The sequence below is a fragment of the Muntiacus reevesi genome, chromosome 3 (genome assembly GCF_963930625.1).
Source record: "Muntiacus reevesi chromosome 3, mMunRee1.1, whole genome shotgun sequence".
Taxonomy (NCBI): Eukaryota; Metazoa; Chordata; class Mammalia; order Artiodactyla; family Cervidae; genus Muntiacus; species Muntiacus reevesi.
This window is the reverse complement of record NC_089251.1, coordinates 145,103,607-145,130,168: the sequence shown is the minus strand read 5'-3', so window position 1 is coordinate 145,130,168 and position 26,562 is coordinate 145,103,607. Positions and strand designations below refer to the sequence as shown.

At 39.0% G+C, this 26,562-nt stretch overlaps 1 protein-coding gene, 1 non-coding gene and 1 pseudogene across 2 annotated transcripts; 2 read left to right on the top strand and 1 right to left on the bottom strand.

Annotated features, from left to right (window-relative positions):
• Positions 1–362: 362 nt before the first annotated feature.
• On the bottom strand, positions 363–26,330 carry SUMO1 (small ubiquitin like modifier 1). Its single transcript, XM_065930813.1, has 5 exons — positions 26,187–26,330; positions 13,279–13,353; positions 8,170–8,247; positions 5,776–5,847; positions 363–1,194 (listed from the first exon to the last, which is right to left on the bottom strand). Exons 1-5 carry the CDS (start codon positions 26,196–26,198, stop codon positions 1,126–1,128), a joined length of 306 nt encoding a protein of 101 aa, XP_065786885.1. The 5' UTR covers positions 26,199–26,330; the 3' UTR covers positions 363–1,125.
• Positions 6,857–6,963, top strand: LOC136165661 (U6 spliceosomal RNA). Its single transcript, XR_010662665.1, has one exon. It is a non-coding gene; the product is annotated as a U6 spliceosomal RNA (small nuclear RNA).
• On the top strand, positions 8,408–8,962 carry LOC136164990 (small ribosomal subunit protein uS12-like; annotated as a pseudogene).
• Positions 26,331–26,562: the final 232 nt, after the last annotated feature.

Here is a 26,562-nt window from a genome sequence, read left to right as displayed (position 1 = left end):
GAACATTTTGAAAACTGTTAAGGGAAAAACTGAAATTACCAACATCAATTAAGAATTTTTGGTGTGCCCATTTATTCAACATATTGGGTAACCGTATCATATAAATGCACCATACAGGAATATCAAGTTTTTAAAAAAAAACAATGAGTATTTAAGAAGGTATTGTGACCTTAATTAAATCCTTAATTCTGAAGGCACTTCAGTAACTTTCAGTGCTTCAAAGTCATGATCATCACTGCACAATCCAGAAAAAGAATCTGTACCATGTATGAACAATAATTTCCAGTATGATGCAAAAAAACCTTATGTTTCAAGCATTTTCTTTTTTCTTTCTGTACAACTAAAAATAAAATAAACATGGGTACAGTTTTTACAAATATTTTGTTTATTTTAATGAAGCTGGTACAGACACTGTCCATTTAAAACCCATATCCCAGGCCAAAAAGTACAAATAAAGTCAAAAAGAGCAGTGTTCTGTTGTATACACTTCTGCATGAATAACTTTAACTGCTAATGAAAATTAGATCTTTTCTGGGATCTTCTGACAAGATTTTTCTTTCATCTTAAAATGCTTTCTCTTCAGTGAAGCCATCTTTGGAGTTAGTCATTATTCTCTGTCATTTTGACTCCAACTGGATATTCCTCTTCTTTTGGTCCAGACCCTCAGATTTTAAAAGTAGCTTCAAGTTAAGGAAAGGTCATTTTTCCACAGTTCTGTTTTCCAAAAAACTTCCATCTCCCACTGAAAGTCATAGTCCAGGAGTGAAGCAATCACATGCTAGAACTTCAGGGCCAATTGGAAAGTCATTAGGAACACTTGCATTAGTTGATCTTATTTATCACAAGCCTGCAAATGCACAGTCCTGGAAAAGGCGGGCTCTCTATGCACACATGTAATTTTTAAAAAGGAGAGAGTGATATGAAGGGGGCTGAGATTTGATCACCAAAAGTCAGCACAATGAAAAGAAACAATAATGAATAATGGGCACGAGAATTCAAATTACCAGATGTTTTAAAGAGATGGGGTGCCAGTTTTCAATTCTGTTTTGAACACCACATTACAAAAGAACTATTTTTAAAAATAAAAAAGGATTAAGGGGAAAGAAAAAAAAATAAAAAGAATATCTAAACCGTTGAATGACCCCCTGTTTGTTCCTGATAAACTTCAATCACATCTTCTTCCTCCATTCCCAGCTGTAAGAGGAAAGAAAAGTGTTAGTAGTAGAATATAAAAGTACTGTTTTTTTTAACTGGCTGCAATTATGTGGCAACTGTGCAAAAAAGATACAAAAATAATCCATAGTTATCCTGTTCTGAAACTAACAATCCTGTTTCCTTTAATCCAAAGAACAGAGAGGTATATTCTTTTCTTCTGATACTATGTCAATATGAAGTCATTCATGTTTCTTTGCTGAGCCAACTTCACTTCCCAGTTTATTCACCAGATAAAATTTAGGTGTTTCTGAAAAGTACCTTAAAGGAGTTTTAAATCTAATTAAACATGTATAGAATAGTTTAAGTAATAGTTTGATGCCATATTTTCTAAAAATCATTTTACTTCCAGATGTAATTACTTGATAGAATCTCTTTCTTCTCTTTCAAAGAACCTGACTTCACTTGAAATATATGTGGGTTTTGGCTAGAAAAATACTGTCTAAGGGTTCATTTCTAAGTAGTTTGCTTTGTTATCTACAATTCCTTCTAGAATTTAACTATTATTTTCTTTGATAGTGACCACTCTCAATGAAGAGTTATTATATATCTACTTTTGACACTTCCAATTCTATAGGCTTGATTTTTCAGGCCAATTCTCAATTCTTACAGAAAAGAAAAAAAAAGAGAGACCCTTTAAAATGCCTTTTACAGAACATTAAGCAAAATATATGCAATTTTTTTTCATATGAGTGAAGTATTCTGGAATGTTTTTCTTAAAGACATTGTTAATAATGGTTGCCTCTGAGAAATGGGAATGCAGAGATATCTAGAGTGTATTTTCCATTTTATATACTTTGGTAGTTTGGTTTTTTAATACTTTTATTTTTAACTACAAGTATTCTTCATTTAAAAAATAAAAGTGTACAGAAGGGGGCTGGTGTTGCATAGAAACCCAACAGAAGTCTCAATGAGGCTTGTAAAGAATTGCAAATCTGTTGATTCTGGTGTGCAGCCAGGGTTAAAGAACACTGAAACAGGCAGACTGAAAACAAAAATCAGCATTGTTTCCAATGAACTACAGTGACTCACAAAAGCAAATGAAAAATATCAGTTCAAAGGAAAGTTCAAGTAATCTCTAATGAGACAAGTTCTATATTTTACACAGAACAATTCTGTGCAGAATTACAAAATGTGAAAATTAAAATATGCTAAGAAATCTAAAAATAAGTGGATTTATAATTTTTTTAAGTGATTAATTGGTTCTGGTGTCATAGATATCTTGACTGTGATAAAACATATGAATGTTAAAATAATTATTAATTAAAGATGCTATTAAAATTTAACTCACACATAGCCTGGTAAACACTACAAGGACTAGAATTCCAAACATTACAAGGAACCTTTTGAACTGGGAAGGCAGCCTATGTCTATGAAGCCATCAGCTTTAAGAAGTACGTTAGCAGATAATAGTAAATAAACAACAGTACAAAGAGGTCACTCCCTAAATACCACTCTCTCCCACTGCCCCATTATTCTTCTAAAAAGATAAATCTCTTAATGACAGTAAGGGAAGTGTCACTAAGATGTATTAAATAACCTTCTGTGTTGCTGAGATTATGCCAAGCTTTGTTGTTTAGTCACTGACTGAGTCTAACTCTGCAACCCTGTGGACTGCAACATGCCAGGCCTCCCTATCCCTGTGCCTTAGCCCAGTTAAGACAGGGAAAATATCAAATGAGTTTGGAATATCTTGTGCCAGACAGTAAGGAAGGACTCAAGAAAGTAGGTGGATACTAAACCTACAGGGAAAAAGGTTGATGAGCAAAAGGATAGTCACACAGTTTCAAAGTATGTGCCCACATATTACTCAATTACAACAGGAAAAATGGTTAACTACACAGGAAAAAAAAATGGTAACTGTTAAACCCAGTGATAAAGGACTTCAGATACTCCAGATATTACAGTCTGAGAAAGACACATCACCATTTACATAGTAATACAGCCAAACACACATGATCCAAATCTAGTCATGAGTTAACAGAAGAGCCCAAATTGAGAGACTTTCCGGAAAATAACTGGTTTGTATTCTTCAAAAATGTAAATGTCATGAAGACAAAGACAGGCTGAAGAACTGTTCCAAGTTAAAGACAATTAAAGTGAAAATGAAAGTCGCCCAGTCATGTCCGACTCTTTGCGACCCCATGGACGATAGCCAACCAGACTCCTTCCTGTCCGTGGGATTCTCCAGGCAAGAATACTGGAGTGGGTACCCGTTCCCTTCTCCAGAGGATCTTCCCAACCCAGAGATTGAACCCAGGTCTCCCACACTGCAGGCGGATTCTTTACCAGCTGAGTCACCATGTGTTCATACTGAACTGGATCCTGTGATGAGGGAGCAAACTTATTATAATAAGGGAAAATTGGGACAAATGACAAAATAGTATTCTAACAGTATTAAGTGTCCTGAATTTTAATAACAGTACTTTGGTTATGTAAAAGAAAATACTTGTTCTTAAGAAATACACACTAAAATATTTAGTAAATGGCCATGGTGTATGCAACCCACTCCCAAATGGTTCGGATGATATGTATACACACACATATGGGGGGAGGCGAATAATAAAGTACAGGTAGCAAAATGTTAAAAACTGATAAATCTAGGTAGAAGAGAGTACAGTTTTTTGCACTATTCTTGCAACTTTTCTGTAATTTGAAAATCATCATAAAATAAAAACTTTTTAAAAAGATGGAGGGATGTCAAAAAGAACAAATGCCAACTTGAAGGCGTTCCCACTGGCTAATATCTAAAGAACATCACTCATACAAAGTATCTCCCCACAAATTACTTATTAACTACAAAATAACTTGGATAAATTGATACAATGATACAGTGGATAAAATGATACAATGGATAAAATATCTGGCGGTTACCATCTTAACTAAGTGACCAAAATTAGTATTACCCATAGTAAGACATGGACATCATATAATTCCTGACATGATGCACTTGGAATTTCACAGCTTCACTCAGTGTTGCTCCTACCAAATGTTCAAACCTGAATCTAATCATGAGGAAACAACAGATAAACCCCAACTGAAGGACATTGTTTTTTCTAATTAATTTATTTTAATTGGAGGCTAATTACTTTACATGAAGGACAATCTAAAATACAGTTGGCCTGAATTCTTTTTAAAAATGTCAGTGTAGTGAATCAGTCAATCCTAAAGAAATCAACCCTGAATATTCATTGGAAGGACTGATGTTGAAGCTGAAGCTCTGACACTTTGGCCACCTGATGGGAAGAGCTGTTCCCTGGAAAAGACCCTGATTCCAGGAAAGACTGAAGGCAGGAGGAAAAGGGGACCTCAGAGGACAAGGTAGTTGGATGGCATCATCAACCCAACAGACATGAGTCTGAGCAAACTTCAGGAGATGGTCAAAGACCGGGAAGACTGGTGTGCTGCAAGACTGCTGTGTGCAGGGGCCACAACTTAGGGACTGAACGACAACAGTGTGATGAAAAACGAAGACCGAGTAACTGTTTCATACGAAAAGGAAGCCAAGAGGCATGATAACCAGTTAGAATGCATATCCTGGATGAGATCCCAGGTTAACTTAAAAAATAAAAGGCAGGTGAGCTATAAAGGACCTTACTGAGACAAACTGCAAAATCAGATTATTTTGATTGTATATTCAATTACAGTATTGTATCAAGGTTAAATCACCTAAATTAGATAATTTAACTGTGACTCTTAGGAGAACAATAACATATTGTTATTGAGGGTAAAATATTGAGGGGTAAAGAGCCATGTAATCTGCAAATTAACATCAAATGGTCCACTAGTAGTGATAATCTGTACATACAGGGAAAATGATAAATCAAACACAGCAACAATGTTAATAAATGAAGAATCTATGAAAAAGGTTATTTATACAGGAGATTATACTAGTCTCATGATTCAATAAGTTTGAAATGTTTTCAAATAAAAAAGTTAATAATAACCATATATCATTCCCACTATCAGAAATATCAGAAATGTTATTTTTTATTTGGAGGAGGGGAATCTGCATAAATGTAAATAGATACACGCTCCTTTTCTCACATTTTATTACTTTCAGATATCTGGGGGTAGGAGTGAGAATGAGAGTTAGAGAGGGTGGAATATATAAAGAGAAATAAAACAATATATTCAATAAAACAAATGAGGCATTAAAAAACATAACCCACAATGACAGAGCCAAAAATATATACTAAGCTTCTCTATTAAGTGCTCAAAATGGGCCAAGAGTCAAAATCGAACTCTAAAGGTCACTATCACCATGAAAATGTACCCAAAATCTGCCAAATTTGAGAACCATCTGTCCATCCTTAAAAATGCATAGTATGTGCCTTATAACAATTTAAATACTCAATCCCTACTTTTCAACTCTTTTTAACTGGCAAGTTTGAAGGCACTAAAAGGGAAATTCAACCCAAAAGATTGTTTTTCTCTCTGACAAATAATATATCACTTAACTCAGGGAATATTCAAGAAAAGGGCAGCTTAATGGTACCAGCGAACCACATCATTCAATGCAAAATTCAAAATATGTCTTGAATTCAGAGAAATTATACTCACTTCTTTTGGAGTGTGATTATCAGCAATTCTCTGACCTTCAAAGAGAAACCTGAGTGAATTCATAGGAACTCCCTAAAAAGACAGAAAATGTACAAATACAAACTTTAGAAGAGATAACAGAAACTTTGATGCACAAAAAGCAAATATGAAAGCTTCAACACAATGTGTCGAACATAAAACTAGACAGCTAATTCTATCATCATTATCATTAACTGAGTAAAAACTATTTGCTAGGTACTCCTGATACCAAATATTTTATATACATAATCATGAATTTTTCATCACAACAGCCCTAAAAGGTAAGTATTATCACCCTATCTTCATTTACAGCTAGAGAATCTAAGGTATAGAGAGGATCCACAAGCTAGTCAAGAATTGAAGGCCAAATCTGTTCCTAACCCTGTGCATTCCTAACCACTATTCTATATAGTTTCCTCTCAAACCTATGAGCTAACATAAAAATAAAATCAGATACTGGATGAGTACCAGCTACCAACTGTACACGCGAAATTGGTTTTAAACAGACTAAATCACAGAAATTTGGTAAAGCACAGCAGCAAGCCAGATAAACTACAATAAACCTGTGATGGCATTTATAGCTCTGTAAGCATCACAAAAGGTGTTAAAATGTATTTTTCTAATCACTTATTCCACAAAAATAGCTAAAAGAGAATAGATGGCTCATTTAAAGAGACATAACTTCACTAACAAGTATAAATCAAGAATCATTTGTTTAGTCCACAAGTGTCAGAAAGTTCTGCTCAATAACTAATGTGTTAAGATTTCTGCCATGTTTAAATACTATCCCAAAAACATCATAAAAAACTCAAACTATCTTCCCAATATGTACTACACTTACATATACAAGACCGTGCAAACTTACCCTGTAGGTGGTGGTAAACTTTTTCTTGGTTCCCTGACCAGGGATTGAACCTGGGCCCCAGCAGTCAAACTGCAAAGTCCTAAGCACTGAAACACCAGGAAATTCTCTACTTTTAAATTATTTCCAGGGTTATATTAACTAATAAACATAACTGACAAGGGCAAAATATTCTTTTATTTTAAATACAGGACCTTTCACGTGCTCGCTTCGGCAGCACATATACTAAAATTGGAACGATACAGAGTAGATTAGCATGACCCCTGCGCAAGGATGACACGCACATTCGTGAAGCGTTCCATATTAAAAAAAAAAGAAATACAGGATCTTTCAAAAAGTAAGTATCTTATATTGGAGTCAAAAAGTTTCTACAGAAGCAAGTCTATAACATCAAAATGGAAAAATGACTCAATCTCTCTTGTTGGAATTCCATACTTTAGATAAAATTAAGTGTCCCACTGCGTGTATATCAGCAAATATAAGAAAAAAGTTTATCAAGCTTTTGTGAACTGAGTATAAAAACTTTTTCTAAAGACTATAAACTCCGAAGCATAAAAAAGAAACTTAAAAATTATTCCAACTTGATATTATATTATCTCCCCTAGCACGTTAGGGCTTCCCTGGTAGCTCAATTGGTAAAGAATTCACCTGCAATACAGGAAACCTGGGTTTGATCCCTGGGTTGGGAAGATCCCCTGGAGGAAGGCATGGCAACCCACTCCAGTATTCTTGCCTGGAGAATTCCATGCACAGAGGGGCCTGGTGGGCTAACGTCCCAGGGGTCACACATGTCAGACACGACTGAGTGACTAAGCGCAACGTCAATCCTGAATCAGTTTAGTTTTCACTTCTGCACTGTTCCTCCTCAATAATCAACTCCATCGTCTACAGATGAGGTAAAAGACTGCGTATTTTATTTGGAGTTCTTGTCAAGAGTAAATGACAGTATCTAAGTACCTATTAGCACAGTGCAGTTAACACATGTTCATTTCCAGTTTTAGTTCCCATCATTGCAAATGTGAGGTAGTTGAGCCTCAATTAATAAGACATTACTGAGCTTAACAACTAACATCAAAAACAAACAGGGAATTCCCTGGCAATCCAGTGGTGAGCACTGAAATTTTACTGCCAAGGGCATAGGTTCGATCCTTGGTCCAGGAATTAGGATCCCACAGGCCACGCAGCACAGCAAAAAAAAAAAAAAACACAAATGTTTATCGGCTCACTTATCCCAACACTGGAGTGGGTAGGCAGTCCCTTCTCCAGGGGTTTTCCTGACCCTGCAGGGATAGAATCTAGGTGTCCTGCCTGCAGGCAGATTCTCTATGTCTGGGCCACCAGGGGAGCCCCCTGTTTTCCTTATCCCAACACCTAAATGATCTCTTTTTCTCCTTGCAAAGTCCTAAATACTAGACCACCAGAGAATTCCCAAAAGATTACCTTTCTTTTGACAAGCTTTCTTAAAAGAAAAATTAATGATATATAAAGCACTTACTTTAACACAACATACAGACCTGTCTTTGACAGTATGACTCTTTGAGTTTCTTGAGATGTGTCGTCATTTTCACTTTGAAGTGAATCTCACTGCTATCCTAAGGAGATAAGAGGAAAAGAATTATCACTCTTTGAGTAAGTTACTTGCTTTGCCTGAAACAAATTATTTAATTACACATATACTACACACAAAAACATACAACTTGTCACCTATATTTTCCTTCCAAAATATTCTTTTTAGCATTCCTAACAGGTTTTATTAAAATAATCATCCTCGCTCTCTTTCGCTCAGGCCAGTGGTACCGGCCGGATGGGCAAGTGTCGCGGTCTTTGTACTGCCAAGAAGCTCCGTAGCCACCGACGAGACCAGAAGTGGCATGATAAACAGTACAAGAAAGCCCATTTGGGCACAGCCCTGAAGGCCAACCCTTCTGGCGGCACCTCTCACGCCAAGGGAATTGTGCTGGAAAAAGTAGGAGTTGAAGCCAAACAGCCAAATTCTGCCATCAGGAAGTGTGTCAGGGTTCAGCTAATCAAGAATGGCAAAAAAATCACATCACTGCTTTTGTACCCAATGATGGTTGCTTGAATTTTATTGAGGAAAATGATGAAGTTCTGGTTGCTGGATTTGGTTGCAAAGGTCATGCTGTTAGTGACATTCCTGGAGTCTGCTTTAAGGTTGTCAAAGTAGCCAATGTCTCTCTTTTGGCTTTATACAAAGGCAAGAAGGAAAGACCAAGATCATAAATTTTGATGATGAAAGCACGATAGTAATAAATTTTCATATACCAAAAAAATAAATAAATAAAATAATCATCCTCAAAGTTGATTTATACCCATTTCAAAGCAAGTTTCAGTCCAGTTCAGTTGCTCAGTCGTGTCCAACTCATTGCGACCCCATGAACCGCAGCACGCCAGGCCTCCCTGTCCATCACCAACCGCCAGAGTCTGCCCAAACCCGTGTCCATTGAGTCCGTGATGCCATCCAACCATCTCATCCTCTGTCGTTCCCTTCTCCTCCTGCCCTCAATCTTTCCCAGCATCAGGGTCTTTTCAAATGAGTCAGCTCTTCACATCAGGTGGCCAAAGTATTGGAGTTTCAGCTTCAACATCAGTCCTTCCAATGAACACCCAGGACTGATCTCCTTTAGGATGGACTAGTTGGATCTCCTTGCAATCCAAGGGACTCTCAAGAGTCTTCTCCAACACCCTAGTTCATAAGCATCAATTCTTCGGTGCTCAGCTTTCTTTATAGTCCAACTCTCACATCCATACATGACCACTGGAAAAACCATAGCCTTGACTAGACAGACCTTTGTTGACAAACAATGTCTCTGCTTTTTAATATGCTGTCTAGGTTGGTCATAACTTTCCTTCCAAGGAGTAAGCGTCAAAACATAATCTATTTTAGGTATTAAAATTAGCAGTATAAGTAAAAGTATGTATGTCAAAAATGCATTCCTTCAGAACTGCATACCTATTCTATTTTCAAAATAAAAATCTAAGCTATAACAAACTCCCAAAGGCAACTCAGAATAAATAGTACCCCCTATAACTGAAGTGTCATTAAAGATGTTCAAAGCTATTAAGAGTGATGTATACCGTAAAACAGCAGACTGAGACAATTTTCTGCCACAAAAAGTCACCATACAGAGTCTGGTTTCTCTTGCATGAGTAAAATGAATAACCTGAGTCACTCAAATTGAAATATGGCACCACAGATAATTTTCTTCTACCGAGACTGTCAAGTAAACTATCAGGCAGCCATCAGAAAAAAATATTGGTACCTGCACACTGTAAAAACTTCAAAGTCAATTCTAATGATTACATAACACATTCACAGATACATATTAGCAGAAGTTGCATGTTTTGTTTATAATTATTAAAAAAAAAAAAAAAAGGCAATTCCCTGGCAGTCACTCCAATGGTTAGGACTTGGTGCTTTCACTGCCAGGACTGGGTCTGATCCCTGGTTGGGGAACTAAGATCCTGCACGCTGTGTGGTATAGCCAAATTTTCTTAAAAAATAATAATAAATAAAAATAAATTATCATTGTGTGGATAATTTCAGGAACAGACAAAATTTCTAGAGCAATACCTCACTCCATCAGCTAAAATCATTTCCAGATGAAATAAAGAGCTAACATTAAAAATTTTTTTTAGTATCTTCTCCTCTTCTTTGGGAAAGACTTTTCTCCTAATCTTGACATTAGTAAATCCTTACTTTAAAACAAGATTTTAACTCAGAAACCACTAAAAAAAAAATGAAACTGATAAATCCAACTTAATAAAAACATAAATCACCTATAAGTAAGTGAAGAGACTCTGAAGAAAATATTCACAACATATATAGCGGACAAGAAAAATTAAGTAAATATAAAGAACTCCTACAAATCAGTAATTGTTAAAAAGGTAATCCATGGCATAGGAGAAACATACACAAGCATACCTACTTTACTACACTCTATTTTTTTTCTTAATTTGGCTATGCCAGGTCTGTTGTGGTACACAGGATCTTCAGTTGCGGCATACGGGATCCCCAGTTCCCTGACCAGAAACGAACCTGTGCCCCGGCACTGGGGGGAGAGTCTTAGCCATTGGACCACCAAGGAAGTCCGTGTGCGCTCTTCATTGAATTTTGCAGGTACTGCGTTTTGTACAAATTGAAAGTCTGTAACAAGCTTGCATTCAGCAAGTCTGCCCGCACCATTTTTCCAATGGTGTCTGCTCATTTCAGGTCTCTGTGTCACGTTTTGGTCATTGGTAATTTGGTAATTCTCTCAGAATTCAAGTCCTACCCCAGCAAAAAAAGCTCACTGGAGGCTCAGATGATGGTTAGTACTTTTCAGCAATAAAGTACTTTTTAATTAAGGTGTCTACATTTTAATGCTATTATACACTTAAACTACATTACAGTGTAAACATAACTTTCATATGCACTGGGAAACAAAAGATCCATGCGATTCACTTTATTGCAGTGGTCTGGAATCAAATCCTCAATATTTCTGAAGTATGCCTATAAATCAACGGAATAAAATTGAGAGTCCAGAAATAAATCCATATATATCTACAGTCAACTGATTTTGACAAAGATGCCAAGCAATTCAATGGGAAAAGAACAGAACTTTCAACCAGTGTTCTGGGAAAAACAGATAGCCATAATCAAAAGAAGTTAAACTCTCCTTCAAACCCATACTAAAAGCATGCAAAAAGTACTCAAAAAGATCAAAAACTTAATGTAAGAGCTAAAACCATAAAAACTTTAAAAGAAATCTATAGGTGTGAATTTTTGTAACCCTGACTTAGGTAATAGTTTCTTATACATGACACTAAAATCACAGCAAAAAAAAGAAAAAAATAAGGATTTCCTTGGTGATCCAGTGGTTAACAATGTGCCTGCCAATGCAGGAGACACGGGTTCAATCTCTGGTCTGGGGAGAGTCCACATGCCAAGGAGCAACCAAGCCTGTGTGCCACAACCACTGAGCCTGTGCTCTGGAGCCCGGGAACCACGGAGCCCGAGGGCCCAGAGCCCATGCTCCACAACGAGAAGCCCCTGCAATGAGAAGCCCAGGCACCACACAGAGAAGCCCCCCCTCACGGCAACCAGAGACAGCCTGTGCAAAGCAACAAAGACCCAGCACAGCCAGAAACTTTTTCAAAAGATAAATTCAATTCACTGAAATCAAAAACTGTTTGTGCAAAGGACACAACCCAGAAAGTGAAAAGACAACCCAAAGACGGGAGAAAACATCTGCCAACCATCTAACTGATAAGGACCTAATATCCAAAATACATGTGAAAAGTTATTACAACTCAAAAATAAAGACAAATAATACAACCTAAAAACGGACAAAAGATCTGAATAGGCACATTTCTCCAAAGATGTGCAAATGGCCAATAAGAACAAGAAAAGATATCCATCTTTAACCATCAGGAAAAGACAAATCAAAAACACAATGAGATACCACTTCACACTCACTAGGATGACTATATATATTTAAAAAAGAAAAAAAAAAGAACAACAAAGACTGGGTAAAATGTAAAATAACAAACCTTCATTTACTGTTGTTAAGAATAATGTATAAAATAACACAGAAATACAGAACAGACTTTTGAACTCTGGGGGAGAACGTGAGGGTGGGATGTTTTGAAAGAACAGCATGTATATTATCTATGGTGAAACGGACCACCAGCCCAGGTGGGATACATGAGTCAGGTGCTCGGGCCTGGTGCACTGGGAGGACCCTGAGGAGTCGGGTGGGGAGGGAGGTGGGAGGGGGGATCGGGATGGGGAATACATGTAACTATATGGCTGATTCATGTCAATGTATGACAAAACCCACTGAAATGTTGTGAGGTGATTGGCCTCCAACTAATAAAATAATATTTAAAAAAAAAAAAAAAAAAAGAATAATGTATAAAATAGTGTAGACACTGCTAAAAACTGTTTGAAGGCTCCTCAAAAAGTCAAAACAAAGTTACTACTATATTACACCCAACAATTCCACTCCTACATATATAGAGAATTGAAAACACAGCCACACAAAAATTACAATGAAAAGTCAAAGCAATATTATCACACTTGTCTAAAACTGAAAGGTTGGTATAATAGTATCCCATGTTTCAGAGAATGTGGGAAGATGGTACTCTCACACTTCCATGGTGAGAGTATACTAGTTCTTCTGTCCCTTAAAAAAACAACTATGAAGCTTCATTCCTCCACTAATTTCCAGCTAACCTTTATCATCTATTAACATCTCAAAAAGGGTCAATAAGGTAAAGATCAGAGTCTGGAGAAATAAGGTGCCAAGAGAGAGAAAGGGGTCAGGAAAAGGCCCGAGAGGCCCTTTTGTGTAAGGCCTCTAGCGTTATCACTTAATAGTAGTCACTGTGTTTGCCACCGAAGCATGCTAAACAAGAAAAAGTTCTATTAGAAGAAATTAAAGTGATAAGTTGTCTAGTGGAGCAATTTAAAAATGCAGTATCATCCTCTCCTACCTCTAACAGATGCACATACAGTGAATGAAACTCCACTTTTCAATATCTTGCCTTAGTTGAATATTTTTTCTGTTTTCAGAAATCATTCACACATTCCAGAGTCAAAGGAGAAAAATAATGAAACTCACCTGTCCAATGACTTTGAGTTTAATATATTCTCCTTCCTTCTTATCCCCCAAGTCCTCGGTTGAAGGTTTTGCTTCCTGAAAGTACATATAAACAAAAAAGTTTCTATGTGCTATTTTAGTTACGCATCCATTACTTTGACTTAGGGTACAAAATCTGCACCTAAAAATACAGCAAGCATTTATTTTCCCTGCCAATCAAGCAAAAAAGGTTCTAAGTCAATTACTCTCTCAAACAACAGTTCACTAAAAATCAAGAAAGAAGTCTCTTTTATTATAATCCTACAGTAAGGGTTCTAAAACTTCACCATGCATCAGAATCACTGGAAGGACTTGTTAAAAGGCTGCTGGGTCTCATACCCAGCTTTTTATTCAGCAGGTCTCCAGCAGGGCTATAATATGCACTTCTGACTAATTACCAGGTGGTACTAATGCTTCTGGGCAAAGGAACAACCTGGAAACCATTATCTTACAGTCGACTACTATCAGTCAGAGGAAGCTCACCCTCCAGGAATCCTTGACCAAACATTTTGAATCCAAGATTATTTTCTTACAACCTATTGGGAGAAATTAACTACACCAATTACAAAACTGTACTAAGAAATATAATCATATTAACATAAGCAAAGTCTTTTTAGGAAGGAAAATCAAATGGCAAAGTACTGACTTAATGTACTCGAGTCAAAACAAATCATTTTATATCAGTTATTATTTTAGACTATCTGAAACAGTGTATCCAATTTTAAAAGATTAGGCCTGAGTGAAAAAAAACTTAGGAGAATTAAACTGGAACAAGAAAAAAGCCCACTCAGGGTAAGTATTAATAGGAAAGAGCAAACAAAATTGGAAGACAGAAGGAAAGAGTATAACCCTCTTACAAATTATACCATAAGAGCATGAAGTTGGAATAAACTAGTGGAAACAACTTCGCCGTGAAGTACTCAGAAAGGCAGGCCATTTTAGTAAAAGGGTAGCTTGGTAATTTCACTCAATGGTGTGATAAAAGTAGCTTTCCCATGCACTTGCACTTTACCTTAGTTTGGCAAACATATTATTCACTTATTTAAATATATACTTCTTTATTCTTCATATTAATTTCAAGCTGTTAATCTACTCTTGGTAAGAACTGTTGTCGTTTAGCTGCTAAGTCATGTCTGACTCTTTGCAAACCCATGGACTGTGGCCCTCCAGGTTCCTCTTCCCATGGGATTTTCCACACAAGAATACTGGAGTGGGTTGCCATTTCCTTCTCCAGATCTTCCTCATCCAGGGATTGTACCAGAGTCTCCTGCATTGGCAGGTGGATTCTTTACCACTAAGCCCCAGGGAAGCCCTTTGGTATGAATATAACCAACTTACTTAAGAATATACAATAAGAATTTTGTATACTTAAGAACATACAATCAGAATATTGTATACTTCTGTACTTCAGAAGTAACAGGGCCATTACCTGTTTATTTCATGCCAATAACTGAAAACTAACAAACTCTTTAACATTCAAATTTTAATAAGATATATTAAACTAGAAGTAGCTTTTAAATTTAAGATACAGGCTAGAGTCCAGGGAAATGCTTAGATAACAGAACTGACTTCATTAGTGTGAATTCTTGCCTGTTTATCACTCTGCAGTACTTCCAACATTTGCTGACTACTGCATATTATGGCAGCTGGCAAAATTAACCTTCTTTAGTGAGACAGTGTTTCACCTGAAAACTAAAAGATGGTCTTCAGTCTCACAACCACATTTCTCTGAATTTACATTCAAAGCAAACAATTCATTCTTCCGTTGAGTACTGAGAGAGGGCAAGGACAATTCATTCCACGCAGTGAAAGGAAGGAAGAGCAAAGAAGCCCTGCGTCCTCTTTAGCTGAGAGAAGGTGTGTTACGAAGCTTTATCTGAGCTTCCACAAGGAGGAGAACATCCCCCTCCAAGAGGATCAGCGCCACATCAGCACGACGGGACTGCCTGCGCGCCAGTGTTTCCCAGACAGAGGACACCCGGAACAAGAGAGTTCTTCCCTCTCCCCCAGTCCATCCTCCACACTGCTTCAGAACTTTCCAAAGCACAGCTCCTCTGACTGTAGGTTTGTTTGCCTGCACTCAGTCATGTCCGACCCTTTACGACCCCTTGGATTGTATGTAGCCCGCCAGGCTCCTCTGTCCATGGGATTCTCCAGGGAGGAATCCTGGAGTAGCCCGCCAGTCCCTTCTCCAGGAGATCTTCCCGACCCAAGCATCGAACTTGCGTCTCTTGTGTCTCCTGTATGGCCAGGCAGGTTCTTTACCACTAGCGCCACCTGGGAAGCCCCCCTCTGACTGTATAACTACCCCTATCAGAAAGCATTAAAAGCTCCCAGTACTTAAAAGCCCAGCGTTCAGTTCCTCCAGTACAACCCTGACTCCCATTTTTCTCTCACCACTTTCTTTACAACCCAAGGATGTGGTTAAATTGGACCCTGTGCGGTTCCCCGAACGTGTCTATAAACTTCCTTCCATCTTCAGCCCTTTGCCGTCCTTGTCTCCTTCACCTTTAATACACATCCTCCCTTCACCATAACCTCTCTTGAGAGCGTCTCACAGAAATCCACCCCACACATCATCTGAAGTCCAGTATGCACAGAACTCTTCTGGGAACCACACCTCCCCTCAACTCTCTAACTGGGATTAACATTTTCCTCTAATGCTCCTATTGGCAGTGCATTCATATCCTTTAAAAGGCGTTTATTCTCAATTTAAAAACAATCTCCCTTTACTATCATCTCAAGCTGTCCTCACATTTTTCTTCAGATCTCTGGTAAGAGTACTCAGCATTTGCTATTTCCACTTTTACTGTCAACTCACTGCCATCAGGTTTATATAATACCCCACCATTCCACTTGATACTTCTCTCACCAAGGTTACCAGTTCAACTCCTTACTGCTAAACCCAAAGGACAATCTAAGGTCTTATCTTTAAACAATAGACACTGATGACTCCTTCAGACTCTCTACCTTTGACCTCTAAGATTCTACTGTCCCCTCATCTTGACCACTTCCTTAAATGCTGGTGCTCTTCTGGGTCCTAAGTCTTTAAGCTTCTTTTTTTTTCATCTTCCTGGGTGACCTACAATTCCAACTCTCTCTCAGATACCAACGACTCACAACCATTCTCAATAACCTGACCACTTTTCTGAGTTTCACTCAATTTACCCAAGAGCTTGAACATTTATCTCCACTCTGGATGTCTCCATGGGTAGTTCAACTTAAGTGTCCAAAACTGAGTGCATTACTTCTAGCTCCTCTTCCTGAAAACCAAAACCCAAAGTAGACTACAACTCCTCCCGGATTCCCAATTACAATAAATGTTTAACACACACTCAACTGCACACAACAGAAATTTAGTAGTCATCATTGGCTATCTTCCTCTCTTAAATCTCACACTTAATAATTCACCATTCTGACAACTGTATCTCTTAGGGACTCTCATTCTCTATTCCACTGCCTTATTTCAGGCAGCCACTGTTGCTCATTAGCAATACCACACATGGCATAACAGATGCCCCAAGTCTCGCTCCCTCCAATTAATTCTTCCCAACTACAACCAGAACCATTTCTCTAAAACGCGATCTGATCTGCCCAGAATCTTCAGGATTAAGTTCAAACTCCTTAGCTGACACATACTCTTCCTCCACGTGCTGCTCCCTGCCTAGCAGTCAAGCCTTGTTCTCCTACCTCTCTTGCTAACGATATTCTCTGCTCCAGCCATACTGAACTATCTCCACCTTCTTACCCGTGGCACTCTCCACCTTACCTCCACTAACCCTGTGCATGCTACTCACCTCTGCCTGGCGTGCCCTTTCTTTCCCCATTCCCCTTTTAAGACCACTCAAGCATCACTTTCTAGAAAATCATTTCCCTGATCACCCTCTTAAATGTTCTCATACTCTTACTTTATTATAACCACATGTCTGCATATCTGTGTTTCCCACAAGATTGAGTTCCTTACTGACATGACTTATTCTTTGTATTTCTGGTCAAGTACAGTGTCTAGTATTTTAAAGATACTCAATGTGCTTGTTAAATTAACATATTCTGTGACAGTTTTCTATGTCTTGGCTTTCCTACAAGTTTGCAAGGAGGAGGTCCACGTTTTTCACCTTTATGGTTTCTATACTGACAGACACCAGGCAATTATTTAACGCTGGCTGAATTAAGTTAACAGCACTATCATCTGTATCATACCACAAAATCTTACTAATGTTTCATAATTCTACCATACACAGCAGTCAATACAAACAAAATCCTTTTAGCATTTTATATTCACAGTTGGGAAGAAGAGGTAATTCACTTCAATTTCACAAGAACATGTGAACACTAGAATTTGAAATTTCCCAAAATACTGCCACTTTCCTTAGTCACTCCATTTTAGCAATGTCTCCCCAACTCTGAAGCACCGGAGCAATGCCGTCTGCACCCACTTGTTTAATAGCCTCACGCTTGCCCAATGCAGTCATCTAACTTTTCACCTGCCTTTTCTCCTTCAACAAACTAGTCTGGAAAATGAGATCTTGTACAGAAAAAGGCCAAAGTTTGTCTCTAGCGATCTCAGTGTCTTTTGTATGCCTTCTTTCCTTCTCTCCCCTGCTTAAAAAAAAAAAGAGCTGCCAATACAGAATGGTATGGCACACCAGTCACAAAACACTGAAAGCATTCAGCACTGGGCCTGGAACAGTAGGTCATCAGAGAAAAGAGAATCCCAGAGAGGGCTGGCTGATTCGGCTGGGAAGGTTACACAGCCCCAGAGCAGAAGAAACTGGCAATGTAAAGAAAAGGAAAGGAACGTACAAGATCAAAGGCAAGAACTGCAGACCTCTACATTTTCACATCTGTGTCATCTAAAGATTGAATCATGGTAACTAGAATGGTAGGAAAGAATTTATCAGACACCAGGCACTATCAACTCTTCTTACTAAGATATAAATGTAACAACCCAGAAATAGAAGATGCTGGATCTGAAAAGACAAACAAGACAGGAAGGACACAAAACACAACAATCCTCGTTTACAAACACACAAAACTCAAGAAAAGAATTTTATTGTGCCATTTCAAAGTCAAAAGAACAAAAATTTTGCTAAAAATCTCCATGATAATCCGTAATGTTGACAATTCAATCACAGGGAAGGAGCACCACACTTAACTACTCCCAGCCTGAAACTGACCCTTCCAATTGTACAAGGATTGTTCACTCTTCTGAAAGAGGGGGGACTCTGGGGAAAACCAAAAATAAAGACTGCATTTACTCTTATGTGATGACATTAGCAAATCTGTCCAATTTTAAAGGTGCAACAACAGTATTCTGGTTATGTTAAAAGAAAAAATGTCACATGTTGAGTGACCTCCCTGGCAGTCCAGTGGTTAAGAATCCAAGCCCCCAGTGCAGGGGGCACAGGTTTGATCACTGGTCCAGAAACTAAGATCTCACATGGCATGGCCAAAAAAATAAAGTAAATCTCTGTTAGAGATATATATTGAAATATCTGTGGATGAAATAATACAATGTCTGGGACTAGTTTCAAAATGATGTTATGAAACGGTGTGGGGTCATGTAGATGAAATAAGATAGGTCAAGAGATGGGTATATGGGTATAATTATATATACACTAAATTTTTCCATAATAAATCACTTAAAATGCCTTCAAAGTTTCCAAAAATTCTGTAACTATAGTTCTTACTATATGTCTGTTTATTTCATTTTATTTCCTAATAAAGAAAGCTTAACAAAGGATTAAACTGGATGACTCTAATAATTATATCCATTATTAAAAGATATAAAAACCCAAATTACAATAAAGTCATTTCCCTCATACTTCAGTAGATTTACCACAACTTTAAAAGCACACACTCATACAGTTTCAGCTCATGCTACCTATGTGCAAACTTAAGGAGAGATTACTAGACATTTGGAATAATGTCCAGAGTTAGCTCCATAACTTGGAGGTTCATGTCAACCTGTCAAGACACTGGGACTTCTGTAAATTTACATTCAACCCTACAATTGCAGTTAAACACCTGATGAACACAGACAACTTCTCAATAACTAAAAATTGTAACTGAAAATCCCACTGGTTGTATAAGCCTTACTCTCTGCAGCCATACTGTGGACCTATGCAAAGCCTGGAACAAACTGGCTCCACTGTATCCAGAGTATAGCGAGCAAATGTACAGGCATGGCAGACATTGCTAATTACCTATCCAATATCCAAGTCCCCCTTCTTTCTAAATTTGCGGCGGTGGGTGGCGGAGTTGGGTGGAATTCTAAGTTTCTCTCATGGCCAGGTGATGTGGTGCTGGCCATGGAGATATAAAGTGACGTATTTTTTCCTAGTATATACTTTTTGGCATACTTTTTCCCTTTTCTCCATTCCTTTCTCCTGCCTGGAACAAAGAAACAAAGTAACCTTGCCCAAAAGGAGTGAAGTGAAGACATCTGCTAAGGAGAAAGGAGTAAGAGGACATAGTGGAACTGTCTTACCATCCCTGAACTACTTATGTCTGGACTTCTTTCATTAGAAAAACAAACTACATACTTGTTTAACCTACTATATATCAGATTTTCTGTTATTTAGTCCAGAAGCAATTCAAATTGACATAGTAGGTGGTCTAAATAGGAAGCATTTGGCTTATTTTTCCTAGAAAACCACCTCAGTATGTATCAAAAGCAGAAGAGATTAAGTAAATTGTTGTATAGTCACACAATGGAATGCTACATAGTAATGAGATTTAACAAACTACACACAATAATACAGACCAATTTCCAAACAATGCTGAGCAGAAGAAGCCATACACAGAAGCACGTACTGTATGATTCCACTTAGGGGAGGAAACGGCAACCCACTCCATTATTCTTGCCTGTGAAATCCCACGGATAGAGAAGCCTGGTGGACCACAGTCCACAGGGTCACAAGCAGTCGGACATGACAGAAAATAACACACACCCCCTCAGACACACACACAGTCAGGATAGTCATTCTTAATCTGGGTGCTGGCAGCATGGATGTGATCAGTTTGTGAAAATTTAGCAACCTGTACATTTATGTACATTTTTTCATATATGTATTAATCATCAGTAAAACCTTTAAAAATATCTGACCTTAGCTATTGAGAACAGTGGGTCTAGCAAACAGAACTCCACCCTAGCTTCCTTCAGGTCTTTTCCTTCAGATTCTCACTAGCTCAGTAAAGGCAATCAAATACAAAAAGAATGGTCAAAGTATAAAAGTATAACAAATACAACACACCTTTAAATAAACTTAAATCATGTTGTAGGAATTTCAAAATAATTTACACTGTAAGACTAAGTACTCAGTAATAGGATCTGTGCGACCTTACCCACATGACTTTTCTAAAGTAGAGTATCAGAGAATTAATTACCAAAAAGAAAAAAACACAACACTCACACAATTTCAGTAGATTCCAAAATGAGATACCAAACATGACTCTTGAGAAAATTACCAGTGGGAATTCCCTGGCGGTCCAGTGGTTAGGACTTGACATTTCCACTATCCCAGGCCCAGGCTCAATCCCCTACTGCCTTATTCAGGGAACTAAGATCCTGCAAACCACGTGGGATTATTATTATCCATAACAATCCCAATGTCCTGGAAGAAGCAAACGATTCAACTCTGGAGATAAAGTTACTAGTTCTGTTGCTAATAGAAGTAAAGACCAAGATGGTATGCAAATATTATAAAAGGAAAACTATTGCATGACAATCAATCCTTTGTCAATAACAAAACAAAGGGAATTGAAAGAGGAAGAGGAAAATACCTGCTGTTTCACATTTTTGAGACAACCTTCCAGTTCTGGGGCTTAGCATGGTGCCTGGAACATACTGACATTCCAATAAACACTTGTTAAATGAATGACTCTTACCACTCATTTCTTTAAAAACTTTTACTAAATATTCAGTCACTGCTGGCACTTCAGGAAAAAAGGGCGAGTAAAGCCTGATTCCTGACCCTGGAAAGCAAACAGTGTAATGGAGAAAGGCACTTAAATAATTGTAACACTATATATAAAAGCTATAACATATAATATTATTCTAATTGGTATGGGGGGAGGCTAATGAGTAGCAAGAGATATTTGACAGCTGCTTTAGTTTTGAAATCTGAACTACTCCACTAACACTCATAAGTACTCTAACCGTAATAATCATACTCAGTTTTTAAAATACTATTAAATAATGTTCACATTTTATTGAAATGTTGTATTATAATCAATATGTTTGCAACATCTACTAGCAGCACTTCATGTATCTATCTGTCAGAGAAGACAGAATATATCATTCCTCTCCTGGGGCATTGAATATTTAAGATATATATCATTAACTAAATGCTCAAGTCAGAGCATCAGTGTAACATATTTATTCTACGAGGTAAGTAGTATACATAATTATGAACTTCAATATACACCTAGTTTATCATATTCTTCTGCCATCTCAGGCTAACAGGAAGATCAGCAAACACCAAAAACAAGGAGATATAAATAATGCTGCAGGGAATAATGCTGTTCTAACAAAAGAAATACAACTAGTGTGGTAGATTAAAGATAACTGCAAATTCTTTGTTACTCTTCCCATTAAGAAATGGAATCTAGGTATCTTTTCCTTGGTGACTATAGTTAATAATACTGTATTGTGTATTTGAAAGTTGCTGAGAGTAGCTCTTAACACAAGAAAAATTTGTAACTGTGTGTGTTGATGGATGTTAACTAGACCTATCCTAGGGATCATTTCACAATATACATAAATCGTTACATTGTATAACCTGAAACTAATATGTTAAGTATATCTCCATTGAAATAAATAAATGCCTTTCCCTTGACTTTGGATTGAACTTAGTGATTTGCCTGACAAACAGAATGCAAAAGTGACTTCCAAAGTTAGGCTCTAGGAGGCTTGGGGCTTCCACCCAAAGTTCTCTGGAACACTGTCTTGTGAGTCCTGAGGTGCTATAAGTCTGAATGTCCTGGGGTCCCTGTGCCAAAGAGAATACATGACAAGACCACTCAGAGAGGCCTTGAGACTATATGAAGAAACCATCCATTACAGCCCACAGTCACGTGAGTAATCCCAGCAGAGGCCCCACACATCAAGAAGCAGTGATGAGCCCAAACCACAGAGCCCTGCCAAAATTGAGATTTATGAGCAAAACAAGACTATTGTTTTAAGCCATTAAGTTTTGAAGTAGTTTGTTAGGTACCAACAGATAGCAGGAATTACATAAGGCTTCCAAATCCTTGACTAAAGATAAAAGGAGCTCAATCAATCAGTATCTGTCTCCCTCCCTCTCCACCCCTCCTCTCTCTGAGGTTGGGATGGAGAGAGTAAACCTGCTATACAACAGATTCAGTTAGCATTTGAACCAAACCAGTCATCCAATTATTACAAATTAACAGACCTGAACTGAAGAGCTGAAGTCCATGCTGTCTTTCATGATTTCAGTGTGGAAAAGAAACACTATAAATGTGAATACAGGGAAGAAAGAAGGAAAAATATTTGTACAAATTATCCTTACCAGTTTGACACTGGCATCTGCTGCTGCTGCTGCTAAGTTGCTTCAGTCGTGTCTGACTCTGTGCAACCCCATAGACAGAAGTCCACCAGGCTCCTTCGTCCCTGGGATTCTCCAGGCAAGAACACTGGGGTGGGTTGCCATTTCCTTCTCCAATGCATTAAAGTGAAGTGAAAGGGAAGTCGCTCAGTCGTGTCCGACTCTTAGTGACCCCATGGACTGCAGCCTACCAGGCTCCTCCGTCCATGGGATTTTCCAGGCAAGAGTACTGGAGTGGGGTGTCATTGCCTTCTCCGGACATTGGCATCTGGGTCTATAGAATTATGTGCTCAGTTTTGCTGGTACATGAAATCAGGCTAAAAGTAAGCACACCATCGGGTCTCTATTATTGATTAAAGGCTAGTCCTTAACCTTTTTGAGAGATCATGTACCCCTAATGAAAGCTATGGATCCTTTCTCCCTAAACAAACACACATGCAAAAAAACCTTCACAGATTGCCATAAAATTTCAGTGGATTTTCAGCCCTTAGGACTCATGATCCTCAGGTTCAGAATCTGTATTACAGGATTATTCAAAAATGGTCCACTGGACAATGGACCAGCATTGTTAGAATTATGAGAAATTATTTCACTCAAATTCCAAAAATAATCATTTTCCATTAATCAATGCAGAACCCAGCAATTCAAGTCTTGAATGACTCTAACATCCACCTATTTTAACTTGAAATTATTGTTCAATTCTAGTATCTTCAGCACAGACAAAAAACCCTCTGAGAGGTGCCTCAGAATATACATCATTCTAAAACAACTTGGTTGATATTAAGACTGTCTTCTGGGGACTGTGGTCCAGTCTCACACTGCTGGTATGGTGCAGGAGTGACTTGGGATTCTCACTCCTAAACCTCATCAGGGTAAGAGTGCAGCTTCTCATCTCTTTAAATCCTTAGCACTACAACACTAAAATTGTACTGGCTCCTGATTATTAATAATGATATTGGTTGATCAACATAGAGCAACAGTTCTTAAACTTTACACTCTCAGGATTCCTCTTAAAAATCATTTAAAACTCCATAAAGTTTTTGTTAGGTTGGTTGTATCTACTGAGGTTTATCTGAAATATGTTTTATAAACATATAATTCATTTTAGGATAAGAAAGCACACTGCCACTTATGAAAAGTATTTTAATAGTAACAATATGAAACACCTGTAAAGATATAATGATACCCTCATTAAATGGTACTGTGTATATAAAATACAATTTCTTGAAAGTAGCAATAAAGTATCAATCTTAAAACATTTTTTAAAGACAAAATTAGTAAGAAAAGTGGCACTGTTTTGCATTTTTTGCAAATCTCTTGAATGTCTGGCTTAATAGGAAAGCAGCTGGATTTCCACATCTGCCTCTATGTTTCAATCTGTTGTGATATCCCAGGTCATGTCAATCTTCAGAAAACCCCACCAAACACTCAGGAAAGAATGACAGTGAAAAAGACAATGTCCCAGGATTATTGTGAAAATAATTTTGGCCACCTGTTAGTGTCCTAGGTCCTTTATTCAAGTTTCTCTTAAATAGCTGGAATTTAAACTGGAACAATAAATTCTACAATTTACTTTATATTTCCTTCTGTACACTGCTCTTTCCTCAGACTACATAGTAAATTTCAACATACTTCCTAGCCACTTCTGAGCATCAAAATAAAAGGCTGATGAAATAAAGTATTTACACCTTTCTTTCCTCCCTGGAAATCAAGTAAACAACTACCTAGGGAGATAGTTGTAACTCCACACCCATAACTACTTGGGAGTTAATCTAGACTGTTAGTAAGAAGATTCACTCAAAACTAATCTAGATTATGGTTTAACCTTATAAATGTACGTTTTGTGCAACAGTACAAACCCACAAAAGCCTCACTTGCTCTCACCAAGCGGCACAAAACTGAACTGGGTTAAAAGCCAAGGGAATAGTGTGTTAAATTTAAAAGTTCAAGTACACTGCGGAGTTGAATGAGAAACAGTTTTCTAGATAACTATCACTAAACAAGCAAAAGGTTCAAAAATACTTTAAAAAGTCCAAGTCATCTAAGCAAACAAAACAAAGGCCAGACAAAATCCCTATAAAGTAAGAACTAGCCATAAACATTTTGTTGTTGTTTAGTCGCTTAGTCGTGTAGGACTTTACAACCCCATGGACTGTAGCCCTCCAGGCTCCTCTGTCCATGGGATTTCTCCGGCAAGAATACTGAAGTGGGTTGCCATTTCCTCCTTCAGGGGATCTTCCCGACCCAGGACTCGAACCCGCGTCTCCTGCACTGGCAGGCTGATTGATTCTTTACCGCTGAGCCACCAGCGAAGCCCATCAGCCATAAACAAGGTTAACTAGAAATGAATGAGGAAGAAAAACTCACCACGGAAAATCGAACACTCCTGATTGAATGCAAATCCCAAGTAAATTCCTTCTATTAACACTGAGATGGAGCACTCTGCTATAACACGAAGCTTTCTGCAAATGTTCTGCAACTGCTTCACGCACACGAAGTTTTCCTATCCTTTTCCTCAAAGGTTATCAGTCATCTTCAGGTTAACTCCCAGATGAAATTGTTTTCTGTAGCTCTAGCAGTTTCGTTCTACTTTGTTTCTTGGTTATTCTGAGTGCTCTCTTCCAACTGGAGAGCTACTGAACCAATCCCGAGTGAGAAATGGGAAAGTAAAAGGAAAGAGGCGACAGCTCTGCACCCCCACACGGAGAAAGACTCAGAGCAAAGCAGCGGCGGCCTAGCTGCAATCCGAATGGAAAGCGGAGCTTTCGAGGTTCTCAGCAACACGACACGTCTCTCTCCCTCCGCCCCCACGTCCCACTCCGCGACTATCTAAAGACCAAGAACCAAGGAGTGGAGTCCACCCGCTTTTCAGGGCCACAGAGCCTCCGGGGCAGGGATTCTCTCCCGTTACATAACTAGGGCCTAGGGCCCTGCTTCTGCAGTGAGTCCTCCGGAGAGGCAGGCGGGCGGGATCCTCAGGGACCCTATTGGGAAAGTGGAAGCTGGGCTCTGCACCTGGTCCGCCCCAGGGAAAAGAACGGGGACGACCGGAGGGAGGCCGCGACCAGAGGCGCTGGGGCACAGGGGCTGATGAGCCAGCCCGGAGAGGGGTAGGGTGGCTCCCAGAGGCCCGCGGCAGGCCCGGGCGTCTCCTGCCCTAGTCTACTCCCCTCCCTCTCCAGCCCAGTCCCCACTGGCCGCCCCCTCCCCCAGTCCGCGCTCCCCTCCCCCGCGCCTCTATCCCCGGCCCCAGCCAAGCAGCAGGCAGACCTGCAGAGTAAGGCCTCGGCCACCGCCACTGGATGGCTCCCAGCCCGGTACCTGGTCAGACATGGTGACGGTGGCTTCCCCCGGGGTCTCCGCACACCAGCGGTCTCGGGTAGGTAGAACCTCGCTCCGGGGTTTACAAATCGTCTCTCTACCCGACAGCACAACACCGCGGCTGGAGGGACTTCCGCTACGCCTTGCGTCACTTCCGCTACGCGCAGTGAGGACGGAGAGAAAAAAGAGGAAAGGCGACGCGGGAAAACTAGTGGGGGACGGCGGGGGACTGCGGGGGACGGCGGGGGGCGGCGGGGGGCGGCGGGGGGCGGCGGAGGTGCTCCCGGGAGGCTGGAGGAGTGAACGCGAGCCTTAGTTGTGGTCGCACAGATGAATAATGACCGCAGCACCGAGATAGGCCTTGTGCCTCGGGCCG

Excerpts from the sequence above, each read along its gene's own strand:
- SUMO1 (XM_065930813.1), bottom strand. Across the intron at positions 8,248-13,278 it reads AACTCAAAGTCATTGGACAG|GATAGCAGTGAGATTCACTT; the intron begins GTGAGTTTCATT and ends TTATCTCCTTAG. Across the intron at positions 1,195-5,775 it reads ATAATCACACTCCAAAAGAA|CTGGGAATGGAGGAAGAAGA; the intron begins GTGAGTATAATT and ends TTCCTCTTACAG.